At 39.2% G+C, this 21769-nt stretch overlaps 2 protein-coding genes across 4 annotated transcripts in view; both read left to right on the forward strand.

Annotated features, from left to right (window-relative positions):
* The first annotated feature begins 569 nt into the window (after positions 1–569).
* Positions 570–21769, forward strand: part of LOC111329280 (uncharacterized) — a 30971-nt gene continuing 9771 nt past the window's right edge. Inside the window, exons 1-4 of one of the 3 annotated variants that reach the window (XM_022933928.2) lie at positions 570–624; positions 10476–10622; positions 13663–13815; positions 14837–14893. In XM_022933928.2, coding sequence (XP_022789663.1) covers positions 10548–10622; positions 13663–13815; positions 14837–14893 — 285 coding nt within the window. In that variant the 5' untranslated portion in view covers positions 570–624; positions 10476–10547. Of the gene's footprint in view, positions 625–10475; positions 10623–13662; positions 13820–14836; positions 14894–21769 lie in introns of those variants that run through there. The other 2 variants (XM_022933919.2, XM_088729594.1) reach the window with 2 other exon arrangements.
* Positions 618–9200, forward strand: LOC111328379 (extracellular calcium-sensing receptor-like). Its single transcript, XM_022932793.2, has one exon. It carries the CDS (start codon positions 6011–6013, stop codon positions 9011–9013), a length of 3003 nt encoding a protein of 1000 aa, XP_022788528.1. The 5' UTR covers positions 618–6010; the 3' UTR covers positions 9014–9200.

Consider the following 21769-nt stretch of genomic DNA (forward strand, 5'->3'; position numbering starts at 1 on the left):
TTTTAAAATTCATCTTTCAAATTATTCTTGGATCCATTCAAGTACTCTGGGTGGAAGAATGAAAGTAACTGATGTTACAGTTATTAATCAACCCTGTCTTCCTTAACTTGACTTATTGATTCTTGATACGTCCATCTCAATTCGAAATGTGACATTTGAAGATTTAAGTTTAGGGTTGCGTGACGTGTTAGGGAGTGCGTGACGATGGAGACGTGAGGAGAATCTAATCGGGGAGCCTGGAGGCAAGCTTGATCAGCTGACTTCTTAGAAATCAACCAGCTAGAAGACTTTCTTTGAAAACTACGTGACCTAGCCACAGGGGGCTCACACAAGCGGCTTGTCTAGTCGTTCAGTGTTCGAAATATAAAGAAATGTATGGTAGAGTAGAGTAACAGTCACGCAAAATCTACCAAATCGCTCAAATTTGTCATTTAGAACCACAGAAACGACAATACACGGCAAGTGAGGTAGGTTTACATTTATTTTGAGCCTTAACATAGACATTCCTCGATAAAAGTTTACGATATTACGACTCTTCAATATTCTTCCATACATTTCTTTATATTTAGAACAAACGACCAGACACGCCGCTTGTGTGGGCTCCCTGTGATCTAGCTTGCTACGGTAGGTGCCAATCGTTTCACATTCCAAAGTTTATAATTTTGCAACTTTTAAATATTCAATACTCCAAAGGAATAGCTCATTTCCGAATTACCTCTGGCCTCTTTTTCAAAATGAGGCCTGGTGCGTAACCACTCTTGTGAAAATGAGTTTAATTTGCATGTGAATGAAAACTTATTATCGTATGAAAGGATGAGCACCAGGACTCGTTTTGAAAATGAGGCCAAGGGTAATTCGAAAATGGGCTATTGACATAATTCCAAACTTGAATGGCTTGCATTGATAATTCAGCCAATGGTCTGTTTTGTTCACCTCCTGCTATTATTGCGATAATCTTTTGTCAAAAACAAAACAACCCACAGCACGTCTCTGTCAACAGTAGGTCTCACAGTTGTCACGGGAACAAATCTTCCAATCATTCTAAGCACCAATATTCAACGTCATCAAAACAACCAATAAAGAAAGAATGAAGCTTTTAAACTAAATCGGAAATAAATTGATAATATCCCATTGCGGTTTGGCATAGATCCTTCACCACGGCAACATATTTGACCACCATTCACGCTCTGAATTTTGCACAGTTTGTGCAGAACATGTGCTTTCATCAAAAAATAATTATTTTGTTGCTTAACATGCGAGCACTAATATGTGTTTCATATCACATGACATAAGCCACCACGGCCTTGCATGACGTGACTGATTTGGCACAGGGTATGACATTTTGCAATATCAGACCTCATACAACAGTCAGAAAGAGAAATACGTGCGTATCAACGAAATTATTCTATGACGGTTGAAAAAGCACCATTACGTTTCAGAACAAAATGCCAATACTTTACAGGTTTTACCAGGGGTGGATATACAGTGTCATGCATCAGTGCGTTGAAGAATTGATTAGGGAGGAGGGGGACAAATGTCGGTCACAACTCAAGAAATAAAGTAGGATAATAAACTGAAGTTTGCCAACGGAAAGGGCCAAAACAGTATAAGTAATACCAAAGTTACATTCTGCATTTCTTATTTATAACCACAATTGAAATTAAGTTGGTGAGTATTTTCAATGACTATTACATTACTCGCCCTCCTTTCTCCTTCCGCTCTTACCCCCCCCCCCCACCTCCCCGCCAACTTGATTTGTCTCCAGGGTGCCACTCATTGAGTCAACATGTTCATTCAAACTATGCACACTCCCAGAGGTGACGATTTCGTCTGTTATTAAAAATTACATATGTACACAAAAACTCATTCCCAAAATAGCCAAGTCGCAGTGAAGACGTGTTATTCTCGTGAGCATAAGGAGTGGTACGGTAGTACAGACTCTACAATTTCGGACTCCGCAAAGTTCTCAAGACTTGTTAGATTTGCAAGGAGTTATTCTAACGGCCGTGCTTTCAAGACGAATTTTATCATCGAGGCCAACACAAACAGTAAGTAAACTTGTTTGTAGTTGGGTGTTTGAAGTGCCATCTCGTGTGACATAATCGTAAGAGATCCAGGCAACCCCGTCAAATTGATACTGGAGGACCCGAAACTACGTGAAGTCCACATCACTGCAAAACGTCTGCGTTTTATATAGAAGTATCACCAGTTGGCCAGATTGCAGATACGTTCTGCTCTGTTTAAAGAAACAACGGTTATAAACAGTGACAGAAATTATGTGTGATCACAATAAATGCCACACACACCCCATTAAGGCCTCAGTGGATCCATGTGACCAGTGGAGTATTCTGGATAGTGTCGACGAGGAAACACTCAAAACGCTCATCTCTGAGTTTGGACTAGAGTTGCAACATGATTTACCAGAGTTAAAAGGATCGCTTTATTTAGCGAATAATTCTTCAGACGACGAGGACCCTGAGCGATAAGGTAGTGCTTCTGCCGTGAGGGGAGTAAGCCTTGGATCCCAGAATCTATCTAGACACAGGGATCAAATGTGGATAAACGACGACATAAATTTATGACTCTGTTTCAAGGAGGAAATATTTTGTACAAAAATTAATCGAACAGTCGATGACACCATCGATAGTAAATATTAAACTATTTGTTGTTTCTGCAGTGAAATCGAAGCCCTTAGGGCTTTTCAGGCGTCACTCATGCGTGGACATAGTTGAGACGTGTTGAAAGCGGTGTGACATGTTTCCTTATACGTTCATCGTACTAAACCACAAACACTCGATCTTGGCCAAATACTTTTCTGGAAGCAGGAAAACACCTTATCTTTAGGAATGATCGAACAGACGACAATGATACTTACGGTTTATTCGCGGAATATTGCAAGACTTCGGTGGCTTCTTTAAATTCCTGGCTTGTTACCTGCCTGTGGCATGCAATGTGATGATACGTTAAAATGTGCATGCATTTGAAAAAACAATTTTAGATAATCATTTTAAAAAATGCTCAATGACTCTGTGAGCTATCAAGATAGTTGTGCTATTGTCTGGGTTCTAAACAACTAGTTATCTTTGAAAAAAAAGACTTAACGTGCGAGAAACTGATTGACACTTGAATGGCTGGAGATACAAAGGATGCAAAAACGTAATTAGAATGCTAAATGAGAGGAGATTAAAGCACGTCAGTAAATAGATTATATTCCATTTCAAGTTTTAATCGTTAAACTGCAATATGGGCAAATCTTAGAATAAAAGCGTACAATGATGAGAATTTTTAGTTAGTCAGACGTTACAAAATATACCTTCAGTCACATCTTAACCACGCCGTTTTCTTTCAAAGAACATTGTTTACGATTGTGGATCGAACGTTTTGCGAATAAATGCAAAACCAAAGCAACGTGTGTTTTCGTGCATAGCCCTTCTCGATTATTTAATTAGGCGTGTGACATCCCATTATGGTAGTATCTGCCCGCCATGGAACGTGGATCCTGTTTCAATCGAGGTCTTGCGAAGATCAAAGTCGATTAAAAAAATTTCTAAATAATTCTTTCGATCGTGTCGCGATGAATAACCCTTTGGTACAGGAGAAAACACATTTTATATTCAAGGCACAGTCAGTCGCGTGCGAAGCAATACGCTTACTCTACCGCTCTAAGGTCAACATACTGTATGCCCTCTATAAGTTTTCCATTTACTCTCATTTGCCATTTATTTATAGATGAAATATCTGATGGCCTCACAGGGAATGCATTTGGAACGCCGGAGCTGGATTCTGTATCCCTCCTATTAAAGGAGCAGGCATACGTCCGACATTAGGCGCTTATTAGATTGTAGCCAGGTTATATGTATATTACCCCCTTCTGTGTTACGTGCTGCGTGTGACGGAAATGAAGCTAATTTTTTTGTAACATTAGTACGTAAAAAATAGACATCAACCAGCCATTTCCGAATCGCCTACTTGCAATGAGTTCGCAGTATTGAAAGTACGTCTCACCAGATTCAATTCAAAATAAGTGGCATATATTTCACCCATGCCCATTTTGGCGCACTTTACTCTTTGCCTCGAGTAATGAGGGTTATTGTCCCCTTTTAATTTCTTGGTAAGGCTGCGGGCTATGAGTAATTCAAGTTCTGACTATCCTAAGAGAATTTTTCTTTACATGTACAGTTTTGATTATCGCGCGATGAGGAGGTAACAGATTTATTTGATACACAATTACAATTCACACATGTTATAAGTTTGAAAAGGTCAGGTCGCACGACAGTTTGATGAAGAATGACTTTCACTGGTACTCTTAACGCAGATCAGCAACTCTGTCTAAAACATAAGCTCGTTGGAACAGCCTATCCGTTGAGCTCCGGCAATTAAGGCAAATACAAATTTCTCACCCCTTTTAAATCCCTGTAACTATTATCGTTAAGAATATTAACGGCGAGAGTACGCATCTTTTAAGTATTTAGTCGTTCACGATCTTCGGAACTTGTTATTGCAATTGGTTGTAACTTGAATTTCTCACCATTTATATAAGCATTGGTTAGTTCATGATAAATGGTTTTCTTCCTGATAATTGCAAGTCGTGGAAAATAAAGTTATTCTTCTTTTTTCTTATTTTCGAACTGAAAAATAAAATAAAATAAAATAATAAAAAGAAAACAGAAACCACTGTGAGCTTTCCATACTGAGTCAGTCAGAAATTGATATATCAATTCAGACGTGACCAGACTAAGTTCGACTACAGATTGAGTTGTTCTTCAGTGTACCGTTCAATAAGAAAACCGCGCTGAGAATGTTAAAAAATGTTTTGAGTTAATTATCCTGTTAGACCACCATTTTACGTTTCTTTTACCTTTATTCATACTTCTCTAAAAAAATAAATAAAGAAATAAAAATAAAAAAAATGAGCTAAACAAGACGTTCTTAATCAAGTGAGTCTCAGCCTGGGTATGTTAGTACGTTCTTAAAATTTTGGTTAATCTCAGCCTGAACGTTCTTGTAAAAAAAAAAAAAGCGTATACGTTTGGAACTACCAAAAGTAGTCAACATATCAGTCAGAATGACCAGGTGGTGAGTTTGAAATCTTGATACAAATAAAGCGAAGGTCCGGCTCCGAGCTAAATCATTGTTGAGTTTAGTTCCATTTATTATTTATGCTGATCACGAACGAACGAAACATTTGACGGTCATTGACGGTTAACCCCATCGAGACTCTCATATCTGGAGCCCAGTAAATTTGTGGATTATGCAATGTAAGTCAAATGGAGAAAATTAATATCTTACATTATTTATGGCGACGCAGTGGAAAACATTTCCAGACTCTCGAATAAGTTTAACGCAATCAAAATTGGTACCGGTTTGTTGCCGACTGAACCAAATTACAATTCACTTAGTAAACTTTTCCCTTAAGTTACTCGTTCAATACGTCGACGTGCAGTTACTCCAAACGTCTTAAAGCACCTTCAGAAATAAATAAATAATGAAATAGAAACTAGAAACAAAGAAGTTTATAATTACTAAATTTCAGTCAAGTCTGGCCAGCTTACAATTCATCATTTCAAAATCACCTCGCTGGGAACAATACCAATAGGATAAAAAGGATTGTTAGACCATGACAAAGAGGCCCCCTGCTACCTTAATTTCGATTACGCAGTCAGATGTTCTGCCCACCGGGAAACTGAGAAATGGTTAACAGATCAAGCCATATTCTAGGTTCATATGAGGCTGGCTGAAAAATATTTTATTACCGTGAAGAATTTTTCATGCCAGAGGAACCCCACTACGAAACTGTCATTGTTGTCTAGAACTGTTGCTAGTCGAATTGAAGTTGCCGAAAACATTTACGTTACTGTGTTAGAGTCTTTGAATAGGAAGAATTAGATTAATTTTTGCGGTTTACAACTAGGCTGAAAATTATCTATTATAAGGCAAATTTTTAGAGTTCCCATGGGAAGGCTCATGAATGACTAATTGAGGTTATCGAACTGTTTCATTTGTGGCCAAAATGCGAACTTCATACAAACCAACCCTTAATATCTATCTCTTCGTCGCTCTCATATCGAATGTTTTTTCAAAAGGTTGGAACGAAAAACCCTTTTACGAAGACTGCAAGTATGGTGACGTTTTATTAGTTGGTCTTTTCAGAGTTCACGAGGAAACTGTTGACGATGAATGCAGTACTGCATTGAACATTCAGGAGTTCGCTAGTGCACAAGCTTTGATCTACGCAATTGACCAGGTAAATAAGAGCCCGTATCTACTTCCGAATATAACACTGGGTTATCGGATTTTTGACACCTGTGGAATTCCTTCAAGAGCAAACGCCATGGCATTCTCATTGGTGACTGATAGCGCTCTAACCGAACGCAGTGATGTGTTTAACGCAACCGCTCCAGAAGAACAAGTTTTCAGCTCATGCCAAGTGAATGTCTCAACTCGTCCAATTGCGGCGGTCATTGGTCCGAGTGATTCTGCTAGTTCGGTTGTTGTAGCAAGTATGCTACAAGTTAGGAACACGGCACTTATCAGTCCCTCAGCAACAAGTGACGAGTTAAGCCTACCTTACTATGAGACATTTTTCCGCACCATACCCCCGGATAGTCAACAAGCCGAAGCAATCGGTGACGTCATTGACTATTTCAATTGGACTTACATTGGGGTAGTCGGTAGCGATAGTTCTTACGGAAGATATGGCGTGAGAGCTCTGGAGCATGTAGCACATGAGCGAAACACTTTCTGTATTCACAGCATAGATTACATTCCTCCTGCAAATTACGAAAACAAAATTCAGAGAATCGTCGCGAGGTTGAAAAGGGCAGCCACTGTCAAAGTCATCGTACTTTGGACTGGAGGCATCTCAATTCTTCATTATTTCTTCCAGGAGTGTTACAATCAGAAATTGTTCGATCGGACGTGGATCGCTCCTGATGGTTGGTCAGAGACAACTTCTGTGTTAACATCTTTGTATTCACTTGGGTTCAATGGAGTCATCGGAACCACTTTCCGCTATTTTAACGTGTCCGGCTTCGAAGAGGATCTCTTGTCTACCAACGCATCTTCCCCGCTCTTACAGAATAAATGGTGGAAGGAATTTTGGCAACAAGTGAACAACTGCTCTCAATTTCCGTGGAAGGGTTGCGAAGATCAGCTGACTAGAGTAAACGAGGATTTACTTTCAATCATGCACTCCACAACCTTAGCTTACGTCATTGATGCGGTTCGGGCTGCTGCACATGCAATTGATGCAGTTTACCGCTGCCAACAAGGCCCGCAGAACCTGTCTAAAATCACATGCCCACTTTCAAATACACTCGCCGACAATGTGTTACGCTCTCTGAGGAATATTCAATTTCAGGGAATGGCGGGTAATATTAGCTTCAACGAAAACGGTGATTCTCTGCGTTCGGCAGCATACGATATCGTCAACTACCAAATCGTACCAGGGGAAACTCCTATTCTTAAACAGGTCGGGACCTGGGATAGATCCATTGCGCAGAGATTACAGCTTAAGAGGGGACTGTTAGTTTGGAACAATGGAAGCAAAGTCGTTCCATCTTCTCGTTGCAGTGATCCCTGTCTTCCAGGGACGAGACAATCTGCGACCATAAATTGTTGCTGGGAGTGTATCCCTTGCCGGTCTGGGTCAATTAGTACAAGTTACAGCTCAACAAACTGCACAGCCTGTAAAGCAGATGAAAAAACCAATCAAGGCAATACAGTTTGTGTGCCTCTTCCACTGAATAATTTATCACCGGATGATCCTCGAAGCATCGGCTTATTAGTCGTTGCGGCAATTGGTGTCATCCTTACTTCACTAACGTTTGGAGTATTTGTGAAATACCGTCAAACTCCAATGGTAAAATCCTCAAATCAAGAACTTAGCTACGTGTTTTTGCTAAACATTTTTGTGGCTTTCTTGGCAGCTTGCTTTCTCATATTTGAGCCGACTCCGTTTTCATGCACGACATATATTATTGTTGTTCCCATATGCATCAACATTAGCCTCTCGATTTTGTTTCTGAAAACTGCTCGCTTGCTTCATGTATTTGATTTTCAGGGGGCTGCAGCGTCGAAATCTCGCTGGATTTACAACAGAAAGTACCAGTTTATAGCTCTTGGATTTCTTAATATTTTACCTGTGATTTTCGTGATCGTTCTCCTGTTGTTTGAACCACCTAGAGTTTACGTAACTATAGTCCCACTTCAGCACAAGACTATTACGTGTGACCACAATGAATCTTTCGTGGGTGAGATAATCCACGTCACTATTTATGTATACGAATTCTTTTTGTCACTAATGATAACATATTATGCTTTCAGAGCAAGAAAACTGCCAGCTAATTTCAAAGAGACAAAGTATATAGCTTTTAACATGTACATTCAGTTAATAACATGGGGCCTTGTAATAGTCATCTTTACAAGCCTACAGTCAGGCAGGACTAGAACGTTTTTGAACTGTTGTTCTCAACTTTGCAGCTCTTTTAGTTTTCTGCTTTGCAATTTTGCACCAAAGCTGTTCATTATTCTGCGGCACCCGGAGAAAAATACACCTGAGTTTGTGAAAGCCGCCGTTTCGCGAGATACGATGGCAAAAATCATGTCAAACACATTTCTTCGATCCAAGAGAACGGTATTCGTGCCACCTCCCTTGGGGTTATCAAGCAGTGGTAAGCCTTCATTGGTCAGAGATGGAAATTTATACAAGTCTAACGGCAGAAATGGTCCAAGAGGAGTGACATGGGACAGTCTCGTGACAACATGTGGTCAAGTGTCGCAGAGAGATGTTGTGGAGTTGCACATGCGTAACGGCATCTCGCCAACCCATGTAAATGGGGCATCTTCAGAAAGTTGTAAAAAGGGAATTATGGCAAAATCAAGAGATTGCAACACAGGAAACGATGGAGACTACGCATTTCATAATAATGCGATACAAATGGACAAGCTAGAAGACCCTATTATCCTACGAAATGAGGATCATAACAGTGAGGTCGAAAATACATCCTTTTGACTACCCTTTCCAGAGCTTCCCATAACACATTATTTTCACTTTGCCGGGCATTGTGGCGCTTTTTGCGAGCTAAAATTGAGATTTTGGCGGGATAAACTGTATTTTGGCCCGGAATGTTTTCAATTTGTTTTTCATTTGATAAAACATAGTAATAGTTTATGTTCTTGAATAAAAACGTGTTCTCGGCCCTTCCTAGAGTCATTTTAACCCTCGCCAGGAGCGATGGGCTCCTGCCCTCATCTAACGGCTCAGAGTAAGATGACCTTCAGTCGTATCTATTCCTAGGAGCATATAATCTTTTTGTAAATTAATAAGGTCATTTCACAATGCTTTCTTTTCTCAGTTTAGTTTTATTTTAAAGTATTTATTGTAATCAAGTTTTTTCGTCGAAAGACTTCAAAAACCTTAGTTGGATCCAGTCTCCAACCGTAACTCTTACTCAGTCTGTAGGAGTAGTTTCACCTGTTACCCAGTAGTTCTTCCTGAGAAGAAGCGAAAGTAAAGGGCGGAAACTGAAATACAGAATTCGAACAAATAACAAAATCTGTTTCATTTTCTTGAATGGCTCCTGCTGTGTCAAATGTCAAAGCCCAGATTGGGGTGCAAAATCTGAAAATTTCGATTTTATATCTCTCCGAAACAGAATGGGCTTGTAAGACAAGTGTGACAAAGGCTTGACAAAGGTGAACGCTTGAAATTTCAGTAAACTCTTAAAAGTGCTCTTCGTTCTCTCTATACTGCCCCGAAAATTTCTTGTAACCTCTCTATGCTTTAATACAGTCGAATGATCTCCCGCCATGCAATTTTCGGATAAAATATTTCGTTTTGCCCCTTATTGCCCATGAAATTTAACACTAACGTAAGACACGATGGACTCTGTCTTTTTTTTCTACACAAGAACAAGAGTATAGAAGTAATCCTGTGTTAATTTCTATTTTTGGGATGTCGGCATGAAGGTATTCGTAAACTAATATTATTCTTCAACCAGTTAACTATGCGCTAAAGAGAAAGAAAATTTTCTTGACTTTTGAAGTTATTGGTCAATTTTTCGGGGATAGTTTTACTTCAAGAGGTCCATCATAGCTTTGGGAACTCAGTGGTAATGAAAGATCGGAATTGACTCAGGCAGAGTTGTTCCCTTTTACGCACAATAAATGAGCATCTTTGGAACACTGAGGTGGGTGAAGTCCACTAAAAACACATAGCACGCGTACCCTCCCACGGGGTGCGCGTGCCCTCCAACGGGGTGCTCGCGCGCGCTAGAGCACTCCAGTGTTTGTGACGCAACAAATAAAATGATTTTACTGAAACTGTTGGTAAGGAAAGAGTAGCCAGAGTTCAATAACAATTGAAACTGCCTCTAACTACAGGCACAAGACACGCCACTTCTTCCATCCTCAAAATACGCTCGGAGAGGAAAGACTGGATGCTATAAATATTTCGCTGCCCTTTTTGATTGCAGGCTCAAACGGAATGGCATCTCTTAAACGAAGTTCTGAACTTTGAGAAGATTCTTTAATATTCAGTTGATATAATGGATTTTGACAGGGATTCTGACACCACAGATGACATCTATGAGGTGGAAAGAATACTCGATGATAGAAAAAAGGTAAGTTTTAGTTAATTGTGCCGTGAACTTTTCGGCATTCTGTAGAACGTAATAAAGTATTTATGGATCGTGGATTCGGCTTAGCCGGTCGAGCGTTCATTAAACTTGTAATATGTTTCAGTTGTATTGTACGGAATGTCAAACTAAGCTCATATACATACCCAAAAGTAAGACTTCCTGCCTTTTTCCGAGAGAAATTCGAATGGGAAACCGTGTATTCTCAGTAATCGAGGCTGTATGGAGGTATTATTTCAATTAAAATTTGACAGAATTTAAAGGGACTCTACCCCACGTAACAAAAGAAGTTTGTCAACTCGAAACACACGCTTTTGGAAAATCTCCCAAAAGATTTTGTTCTTAAGAGATGGCAGGGGAATTTTGGGACATTTAATGATCGTGAGGTCTCCGATGTTTGTGTTTATGTTCTTCTCGTTTTCTTAGATTATTGGTTAGCGTTACCGATCTTTCAGTATATAGTGGGGTAATGTCAGAAATTGTTCAGGTTCCATTGGTAATCAAGGTATCAAGCCCCTGAATTGGTGTTGTCTCCTTTTGGATGAATTTCAACTCAACCATTTACTTTAGTGATAATACTGTCAACATTCTTTCCTTTACCTCGTGCAAAGGCCTGTCAAAGGTAGTTGAGGGTTTGTAATTTACAATCCTCTGGGTGGATTTTGTGGGATACTTGCCTCTAAAAATCAGGAAATCTGAATTTGGAGATTCTTTGATTTCCTCCCACCCCATCCCACAAATTTGTTTTATAATTGCTTTGTCTTGGTCTCCCCCCACTAACTTAGTCAATAAAGTAGACTAATGGAATCCCAAAATGAAACAGATTTCTCTTCAAATATGACTTCCTTTGAAAAGGAACTGTGATATTTGGATATACGGCAATAAAAACCTTCAATGTTCTTTGATTTCAATACTTTAATCCACACACTATCCACATTGCAGCCAACGAGTACCACAACAACAACTTTCGCCAGGCATCACGGGATGCCTACAAACACAACCTTTTCACACTTCTGGTACAATACACTACAGGAACTATTTTCTCCTCTATTGTAGAAAACAGTTCCAGATTTTCTCTGATTCATAAGATTTAACCCTATACTACCTCACATCAGCATGCATATTCTCCATACTGTTCTTCATACATTTCCTAAGGTGCTGAACATGAGAATTTGTTTTACAATCAAGAGCTTCTTTACTTGGTGATCATTTCCTTTATTCTCGTGACCTTAAGGAGTGATTCGGAGGTGATATTGTGGGGAGAAATTAGGCGTTAGTCATTCTTAGGGGTCAAGGAGTTAATAAACTGTGAGATGATCAAGAGATTTGTTGTGTAACTGAGAAGCTGCAGGATTATCTGGTAGTAGTGGTATGCATGTATATCTGCTGGGCTATTTGTTTTATCTGAAGCAAATAAGATCATTATTTTGTAGCTCTCTACTTTAACAATAACGATGCCTTAATCAAAATGTTTTTTAAAACCACCCCGACAATAAGTATGGAATGGTGTGGTTTTAGAATATAAATTGTGTAATAATACATTTTAATGCATTTGAGCAGAATAATTTCAGTGATGGAAAAGCACTGCAGCCCATAATATTCATAGGGTCCATGAATTTATATTACATTGTTGATAAAGTAGTTTTTCTGCAAATCAATCCCATATATTGTGAAAGTTGTGTTTGAGGTATAGAGATTTGTTCTCTTGAGAAGTAGGAAAGTCTAAATGTTGTTGACCAAGCAGATCTGTCAAAAGAGCCAGTAGTCAGCCAAAACTACCAGCTGCTCTGCCATCTTTTCTTAGCAACTTTCACCGCATTTGATCATAAGTGCTGTTTGAAGATTGTTCCAGGAAAAAATTATTAATAAGCAACAGCCACTTCTTGGTTTCTGAGTGAAATTAATTGGATGACTTACCAGTTACAGATTAAGACAAGTGAATCGCGCAAAGAAATGATTCTTGCAGGTAAACTTTAAAAGTAGCCCCAAAATATTCAGGCTTGAACAGGAATTGAACTTATTCTTCCCAGATACCAGTTGGGCCTTACAACCAACTGAACTATGAAGCTATAGGTTGGAAGGGAGGAAAGTTGCACATCAGTTACACTTTCAAAATTTGCTTGAGAGTTTGTGCCAACTTCATGACATATTTTAACTGAATTGTTCCCAGTTTAGCATGTATCCTGATGATATAACATGGCATCTATGATACCCTGACCACCCACTATTTCTCAGTTTCTTAAAGATCCGATAATTCTCTGTAATGTCCGCGATACAGTTGTTATGTTGTTAGCTTGGAGAGTTTGCTATTAGATCAACTAAGAAATATTTCCCTAATTCAGTGTTACTTTTCTTGAGTCTCATCACTTTTCTGCTTGATATTATAGTGATATTGTAAAGAGAAATTCTGTCTTGGTCACTCATGGGAGTTAGAGGGTTAGACTTAACCCCTGCTAAGGAATGAGAAAAAGAGTGAAACTGAAAGAAAGGGAAATGTGTGTTCTAAGCCTAGCCTGCTCATACTTCCTGAACTTATCCTAGTCCCAGGAAGTTAGCCCCTCTGTCTCCTTGACACTGTTCTAGTATCCTTTTATGTTCCTTGGTGGAAAGATGTACTGTGAGAGGGTAGTGTCTTTCCCAGCTGCTGTATGCAGCCATTCTAAATTAACCATTACCAGTAAGGTGAAAATCAATTATTCTGCCAAAAACCTTATTTTTTTTGAAGCACAGGTGCTGTGTCTTTGAAAAGTCGACCTTTTGTGTCTTTGAAAAGTTGACCTTTCTTGTCTTTGAAAAGTCGACCTTTCAACTCTCATTGAAATTTAAAACTTAACTAAATAACTTTATAATCTTTTTAATTATATACTGTAAATAACTATTATCTACATAATTATGTAAATGTATTTGACTTTTAAATTTTTTAGTGTCCCCCAAATTAGCTTATAGCAAAAAAGATAGACACTTAAATAAAGTTTTTCATTCATTCATTCATTCATTCTCTTTTATTCCTTGTTGTGTTCATTAGGATGGTAAAGTGTTATTCAAAGTGCGCTGGGAAGGTTATGGATCAGAAGAGGACTCTTGGGAACCAAATGAAAACCTGTTAACTTGTCAGGAACTAGTCAATAGGTATTGGGTGGAAAAGAGAGAATCAAACAAAAAACGTGGCAGGAAGGCGGTCGGTACATAAGATAAGCATTCCTCATTTTCATAAACATACCTGTTTAGATTTAAATGAAATAAATTTTAATTGAACTTGGGGATTATAAATAAGTGCTGATATGATCCTTGCAGGAATTATGCCTGAAAAATTAATTTCAGGCTTCAGTGGGATTTAAACTGTTGCCTCGTAGATACTTGTTGGGGAATATTACTTAGTGCTGAGCTAAGAAGCCTTATATTGGCTTTATAGCCACACGTTTGCTGAAATCAGCCTCACTCTCCACATTTAGCTCTGTAGTTCTGTTGATAGTATTGCCCAACTAGTACCTGAGAGAAAAGAGGGGACAGGTATTACAAGGTTATTTGGTTTCAGTCAATGATGCTAACTGGCTATTGTAAAGAATTCCCAAAGCTGATTTTTTCAGTGTTAGCCCTTCGTCACAGGCAAGTTTTAGTATCTGAGAGGTACAAGTTCTAATTCAGTGGAAACCTGAATTTTCTCAGGCTTCTTTTCTGCAATTTCTCCAATTGAAGCTTGCTTGTAGAGAACATATCTTCACTCTTTTATCATTTGCAGTTAAAACATGATTTATTCAATTAACAATGTGTCTGAATCATTTGACTGAATCATATATTTACAATAGCATCCATTGGGCACCAGAGTTTTCTCAGATATTTGTCTTCATAAATTGCTGCGTGTTATTAGGGCAAATGTTGCATACCGCGTAGTCTCAATCAACGGGGGGTGGTGGGGTAGGGGGAAGAAAGGGGCCCTAACCTAATGTTGATCACGAGATCAGAAGACCCTCAGAGAATGGGGGTGTTCCGGACATCGACCGTGTGATTTTATCTCTCTAATGGGTAGGTATTTTTCATTACTTATACTCTGAATGTTGATGAAAGAAATAAATCTCACGGTAAGATAACAACACTTAATAAGAATATTCCAAACGTGACAAATGAAAATTGAAATTGATTGCACTGACTTTAGAAAGACTACAAGAAATTTCACTGTAGCCTACATCTTCTGTTGACAGAAACGGCTCAAAGAAATGGCTGGAGAAGATAGCGATACTGACGAAGGAAACCGGAAGGTGAGAATTTTTGGCTTTAAGAATCACTGTTTTGGAATTAAATCCTGGAATGAGTTTTGCCTACGAAATTTGGATCACGTTAGTAAGACTTAAAAGATTTAAACTTATGACTTGGGGCGATATTTGTATGAGGAACACATGAGCCCACATTCAGCCAACTCCTATCATCAGCGGCTTCATGGTTCAGTTGGTTCTAGCATTGTAATTTATTTTATTTTATTTATTTTATTTAACAATTTAATGGCAACATAGTAAACAAAAGAGAGAGAAAAAGGAAAAAAAAAAAAAAAAAAAAAAAAGAAATGCCATAGGGATAGTCGGTAAAAGAGTCAAAGACCCCATGCTAGACAGACCACCCAGCTAATGAAAAGATATACATAATAAATTTACAAGGACAAAGAAGATATAACACTACAATTTACATTTAAATGGCCTCTAAGTTATTCAATAAAAAATTTATCACACCACTCTTAAAAATTGGAATGCTAGATGCTGACTTGACGTGAAATGGAAGCGAGTTCCACATATCCACAATACGATTGAAAAAACTAAATTTAAACGCGCTTGTTCGAGTATAGGTCTTCTTTAAAGTAAGGCTGTCTTTACCTCTTAGGGGGTACCTATCAGTATCAGAGTAGAATTGGACATATGTAGACATGTCTAAGTTAATGTATCCGTTCAAAGCTTTATAAAAAAAGAGTACATCAAAAAGAAATCGTCTATGCTCTAAAGACAGTAAATTAAGTTTAGAGATACGAGTCATCATCAGATTTCAGAATGAACTTTGTTGCACGACACTGTATCCTTTCCAATTTAGTAATATTTTTCGAAGTGAAAGGTGACCAAACAACAGACCCGTATTCCAGCTGTGACCTAACCAGAGCACAATATGGAATTCTTAGTGTTGAAACATCCTTCAAATCCCTGCAATTCCTCCTTATCAAACCAAGCACTTTGTTCACCTTACTGGAAATCTTATCTATGTGAGAGTTCCAGGGCAGCTTGTGGTTAGTTAGCAAGCCAAGATCTGAAAGTTCTGCTGTAACGTAAAGGGTGCTACCACCCAGTTGTAGAGGAGGAAGAATAGGGGAGCGATTCCTGGTAATCCGCATTAACCTGCATTTCTTGGTATTGAAGCTCATATGATTTAGTCGACTCCAAGAAGCCAGGTTATTTATGTCATCTTGAACTGCACTGAACACTTTATTTAAACACGATGGAGTATTCAGCAGAGCTGGTAGGGTCGTGTATTTAGGAATAAAAAATCAAATGTTAAAATGATTCATCAATCTAGAATTATGTTTAAATAATATGGTATGTACTAAGACTGCAAAATTTAAAATCCTAAAAATAAACATAGTCGTCGTCTTTATACTTGATTAAAGCGGCAATTGGATCGAAATTTATTTTTCTAATGTCAAACTTTGAGAGCAGACGCTTAAATTGGTTTAAGTTATTTGCCGCTTATTCTTTGCTGGAAAGGCTGTTCCAGGCTATTGCTCCTCTATATTTGATGGAGTTCCTCAGAAATTTGTCTCTGGGCTTGGGAGGACAATTTCTCCGTTCCTTCTACTTTCGCGGCTTGAGTTCCTCTGGACAAATGGGTCCTTGAGTTCTGTGGTGTTGTATCCTTTTATGCATTTGAAGGTAAATTTCGCTAATCCTACCTTATACATTTTTTCAAGACTATCCCATTGTGTTTGCATTGAAACGTCTGTAGTGCTGGTGTCCCATGATAATCCATACACGATACGTCCGGCTCTGACATGTAGTTTTTCCAGATTGCTGGCTGAAGTGTGTCTTGTTGCACGATCCCCAAACGACTAGGCCATAGGTAACCGATGGCAATATAACTTTTGTATAAAAGTCCTCCAATTGCTTTAGGGGGAGGAACTGCATGCGTCGAAGTAGACTCAGTTTAGACGCAAAAGACTTCGCGATATTTGCAACGTGATCTGACCAGGTCATCTTATTGTCGACGTGCACTCCTAGAAGCCGTTCTGATGTTGTCCAATGAATAGTGTTGTTCCCGAGGCGCAAAGCCTGGACTGGTCCAATGAAGGGCTGCCGTTGCGCGATCATTGCCTTGCACTTGTCCGGGTGGGGTACCAATAGATTGTTGTCGCACCATTTCTTCAAGTCCGCCAAGGCATTATTAAGCTTATTTGTTAATGCGTCGATGGTTTCTGCAACGCAGCACAGAGTTGTGTCATCTGCGTACAAGTAAGTTTCTGCTGAACGTACTGAATTTGGGAGGTCGTTTGTGAATAGGGAAAATAAGGTGGGTCCCAGAACTGACCCCTGGGGTACACCGTGCGGTATGTGCTGTTTGTCTGAGTCGCATCTGTTCACTCTGACAAACTGTCTTCGTTCCCTGAGGTAGTGGCTCAGCCCCAGCCATATATCACCTCTGATTCCAAGATCATTTAGCGTTTGTAATAATATATTGTGCGACACAGTGTCGAAGGCTTTGGTGAAATCAACAAACAATACTCCCACCAGTAGCTTCCTATCCACTGCTATCCTCCACTTCTCTCTTATTTGTATTAGTAGCTGTTCCGTCGATTTTCCCTTCTTATAGGCCCATTGTCTGTCATCAAGTAGATTTCGTGTGACCACATGATCAATGATGTTACTTGCAACACATGATACCATTAACTTACTTGGGATACTAAGCATAGAGAGTGGTCTGTAGCACTTCCTGTCTTCCTGTCTTCCTCTTTTGAAAGCTGCGCTGATCCTAGTTATCTTCCACTGAACTGGTGGCTTGCAAGCTTTGGCGCTGTGTTCGAATATTTTCTTGAGAGATAAAGCGATTTGCCTCCCCGCAGACTTAAAAAGTCACACTGGCACTCCATCTGGTCGTGTTGCTTTCTTTCCTTTTAACTTACTGATCTTGTCTAACTTACTGATCTCGTATTCAATTTCCGTCAGTCTAATTGTTATATTTGTTAAAGTCTGCGGGTCTGTTTTCCGGCTGCAAACCTGTATTGGCTGGCTTTCGCCAGCAGGACCAATCAAGTTTGTGGCTACGGTGCAGAAATATCTGTTTAGTAAGTTTGCTTTTTCAGTGTCGTCTGCTGTGAGTGTTCCATCGTCTTTCTTTAATTGACGGGCCTGATTGTTTATTTTTCTAGTTCCTGATGCCTTTTTTAGTAGTCTCCAGTAAGTGGCAGCGGTTTTCACTTCGTCAAATAGTTTGGAGTAGTATTCAGCCTTGGCCCTTTTCGTCATTGTTGATACTTTGTTTCTGAGACTTCTATAATCCTCCCACAATCTTGGATCGTTAACTTCTCGTACCTTTTTAAGTGCCTTGTATCTTTGGTTCATGATCATTCTGATTTTCTTTTGTTATCCAAGGCAAGCTGTCACTGCGTACCCTTGTTTGTTTAAATGGTGCGTGTTTGTCACATATTTCTGTGAAGAGGAGATTCCACGCGTGTCCTCGAAAACTTCACAAACCTGAAAAGGTGCCCTAGCCATGTCAGTTTGGAATTCTCTTACATCAAACTTGTTATAATTTCTGATGGTAATTATTTGTAGAGGAGGAAGAAATGATGCATGATCACATGGATGCTCAATGACCCTTGAGATCTTACAGTGATCTGCATATAAAGCCACCAAACTTGTAGGAGAGACGACATCAGGAAGATCATTAATAAAAATCACGAAAAACAGGGGGGCCAAAAGGGACCCCTGAGGTACCCCTGAGGGGATAGGATGCCAGTCGGAGCTCACCCCATCTATTACTACCCTCTGCACACGGCTTGATAAGTAGTCTTTGCACCAGTTTAATAGGCAACCAGAGATACCGAAGTTACATAATTTTTGCAGTATAATAACGTGGGATACTTTGTCAAATGCTTTGCTAAAATCCAGGAAGACTGCATTAATCTGATGCCCAGCATCCAAAGCTTTAGACCAGTAATGGTGAGTCAGCACTAACTGGGTGACACAGGATCGACCTTGATAGAAATTAATGGCTCTAAGGTTAGTGCCGTTAGTGTCGTAAAATTACTGGGTGTGTATTTTCAAGACAACCTCAAGTGGAACACTCACGTTACTGAGACGATTAAAAAGGCCGCTAAGCGCCTTTACTTTTTAACTCAGTTAAAGCGAGCTAAGGTACCATCACCTGAATTAGTTAATTTTTATGTTGCTTGTATTCAATCTGTCTTACTTTATGGATGTCAGGTCTACCATTATAGCCTCCCCAATTATTTGAGCTTAGGTTTAGAGCGTGTACAAAAGAGAGCCTTGAAAATTATATACGGTTATGATAATCATTATAGAGAAGTGCTTCAGATGGCAGAGCTGAAAACCCTAAGGGATCGGAGAGAAGACCTTTGCTTAAAACTCTTTAACAACATCGTCTCCAATCCCTTGGATTGTTTGTACCACTTACTGCCTTTCGATAACCGAGGTCAACTTATGGAGTTACGACAACGCAGACCATTTAGAGTTTCCTTTAAAACAAATCGGTTCAGAGATACTTTCATTCCGGCAAGCGCAAGACATTTTAACTAACATTTATTACAATTGTATATGTAAATTAGTTCCCTTTTAGGTTCGATTTTATTGTATAGTTCTATTACATAATTTGTACACCTTTGCAATTCAGCTTCCAGCTGCTATTAAGGTATTCTTCTCAATAAACGTCTATCTATCTATCTATCTTCAATAAAGCCATGTTGCATATGGAGCCACATGTTGAAATATAGCATTATATATGATCTTCTCCTGGCACTTGCTGGGAATAGACAACAAGGAGATTGACCGAAACATAGGAGACTCCTTAATGAGATTAAGGAGTCATATATTTAAATACTCTTCATTAAAATCCACAAAATTTTCAGGTGACTCACTGCGAGGGTCATGCCAGAAAAGGATTGCAATCACCATCTAATGATTTCGCTTTGAACGGTATTTGCTCAAGATCAATTACTGCTCACCCACCCCTCCCCTAATCCAACAACACTTCAAAACGATCCAGAGACAAGCACTATCTTTTCGCAGCCTCCGCTCATTTCATTCAAACGCGACATAAACATAGGCAATTTTTTGGTCAGAAGTTCTTTTTAGACTAATGACCAACCAGGCACTTTTAAATGCGCTCGTGCACGATGCAAAACGTGTCCTTTCATTCACAACACTGATAAAATATCGGGACCTAAACGATCCATTAAGAGCACCGATCACTTCACGTGCACCTCCGCCAATGTAATCTATTGCATAACTTGCACTTATTGCAAAAAGATATACATCGGCGAAACAGGCAGAAGACTAGGTGACCGATTGCGAGAACACCTTCGAGACGTGGAAAGGAATGACAAGGACACATCGAAACCAGTCGCTAGACATTTTAATTTACCTAATCATTCTAAGCAACATATGGCAATCTGCGGTCTTTCCTTACACTTAGGTAGCACGGAAAGCCGTAAAAATCTTAAACAAAAGTTCATCTTTCAAACCGGCAGTCTAAATCCCACAGGGATCAACAAACGCTTTTCATTCCACTAATTTATTAGGGTTTTTCTCGTTGCCTTGCTCCCACCAATAACGTAGCTCCATTTTCTGCCTTTAAAAGCACGCACAACCCACAATTCCTCTATTCGCTTTGACGAAGGGCTAACGCTCGAAACGTCGGCTTTTGTAATCGTTACGGTGGCCAATTTACCATTTCAACTTTGTTGATATATCCAAATTAATCCAACAACAGTCAAGTGATAACAAGTAAGGGTTTATGTTGGGTTAAGGGAGGGTGGGTGCGCAGTAGCTCAGATACTGACGACCATCCGGATATTTTATATCATATGTAGCAGGCAATTATCTCAGCGGTAAAGCGGTGAACGGCTAAGCCACAAGAGGCTTTGTACGGAATATGAAATAACGCTTAGTACATTCAAAACCGTAAAGCGTACGTGAAACCGCCAGCCACATAGGCTAAAGGTTTTAAGGGTTTTTTATTTCGTCTGTACCACAAGTTATTCGAAACGAAATCTTATGGTGAAAACTATTGCAGTAACAAAATAATAATGATAACGTAGCACGTAGTATATAAGGCCTAATCCTTAATTGATATTGTTTTGTGGCAAACAAAAAAGCACAAGCTTTCGAGAAACTTCTATGTGTAGGCCGTCATGGTGTATCAACATTTGTGACAGTCATGGTGTGTAATATGGCCGCGACAGACTGGTTCCTATCACGATCGTTGCGTATGCGGAGTGTCATTAAAATATCCTTCAGTGCACATATTCATCCAGTTATATCCAAGTGTTTACTTTTAAAAACCCTTATCTTGGAGAAATTTCGGTGAGTCGCCCTTTTAGGTGATTTTCTCATTCTCTCTTTTGTTTTCATTCTCTTTTCATGATATCGTTTTTCTCCTGTTTCGCGCGCACATTTAAAAAGCCGATCTCGTCCACAGCACGTAAGACGCTTTGTACCCAAATGATTCGACTTTCACTGTCTTAATTCATATTTAGAAGCAGTGACCTTTGTTGCATTCCAGGTACGTTCTTGTAATCAATCAAAGCAGAAATTACCGACTCTTACAAATCTGCCACTTTGTTGCCTAGCATCAGATTGGCGGGGCAAGGTCGTTCCATTGTGACAACTGATTTGCATAGATAGATGGAAGTTTTATAGATTTAGATTGTATCATTTGAAGCATACATCTCAAAAGAGCGCAAGTTGAATTTGAATTTTTCGTAAGCATTTCTAACAGTGTTCCATTGATACTCTGAAGGTAACAGCTCCTACAAAGCAGGTCTATAATGTTTTTTTGAAGACGCACAATTAGTATCGATAAGAGCCAGGGCTTGTGTAACAGTATGTTATTTATTGACAAGGAAGACGATTTCGAGTTTGGCCTTC

The sequence above is a fragment of the Stylophora pistillata genome, chromosome 8 (genome assembly GCF_964205215.1).
Source record: "Stylophora pistillata chromosome 8, jaStyPist1.2, whole genome shotgun sequence".
NCBI lineage: Eukaryota > Metazoa > Cnidaria > Anthozoa > Scleractinia > Pocilloporidae > Stylophora > Stylophora pistillata.

Bases quoted from the DNA above. Each gene is read 5' to 3' on its own strand.
- LOC111328379 (XM_022932793.2), top strand. From the start codon at position 6,011: ATGCGAACTTCATACAAACCAACCCTTAATATCTATCTCTTCGTCGCT.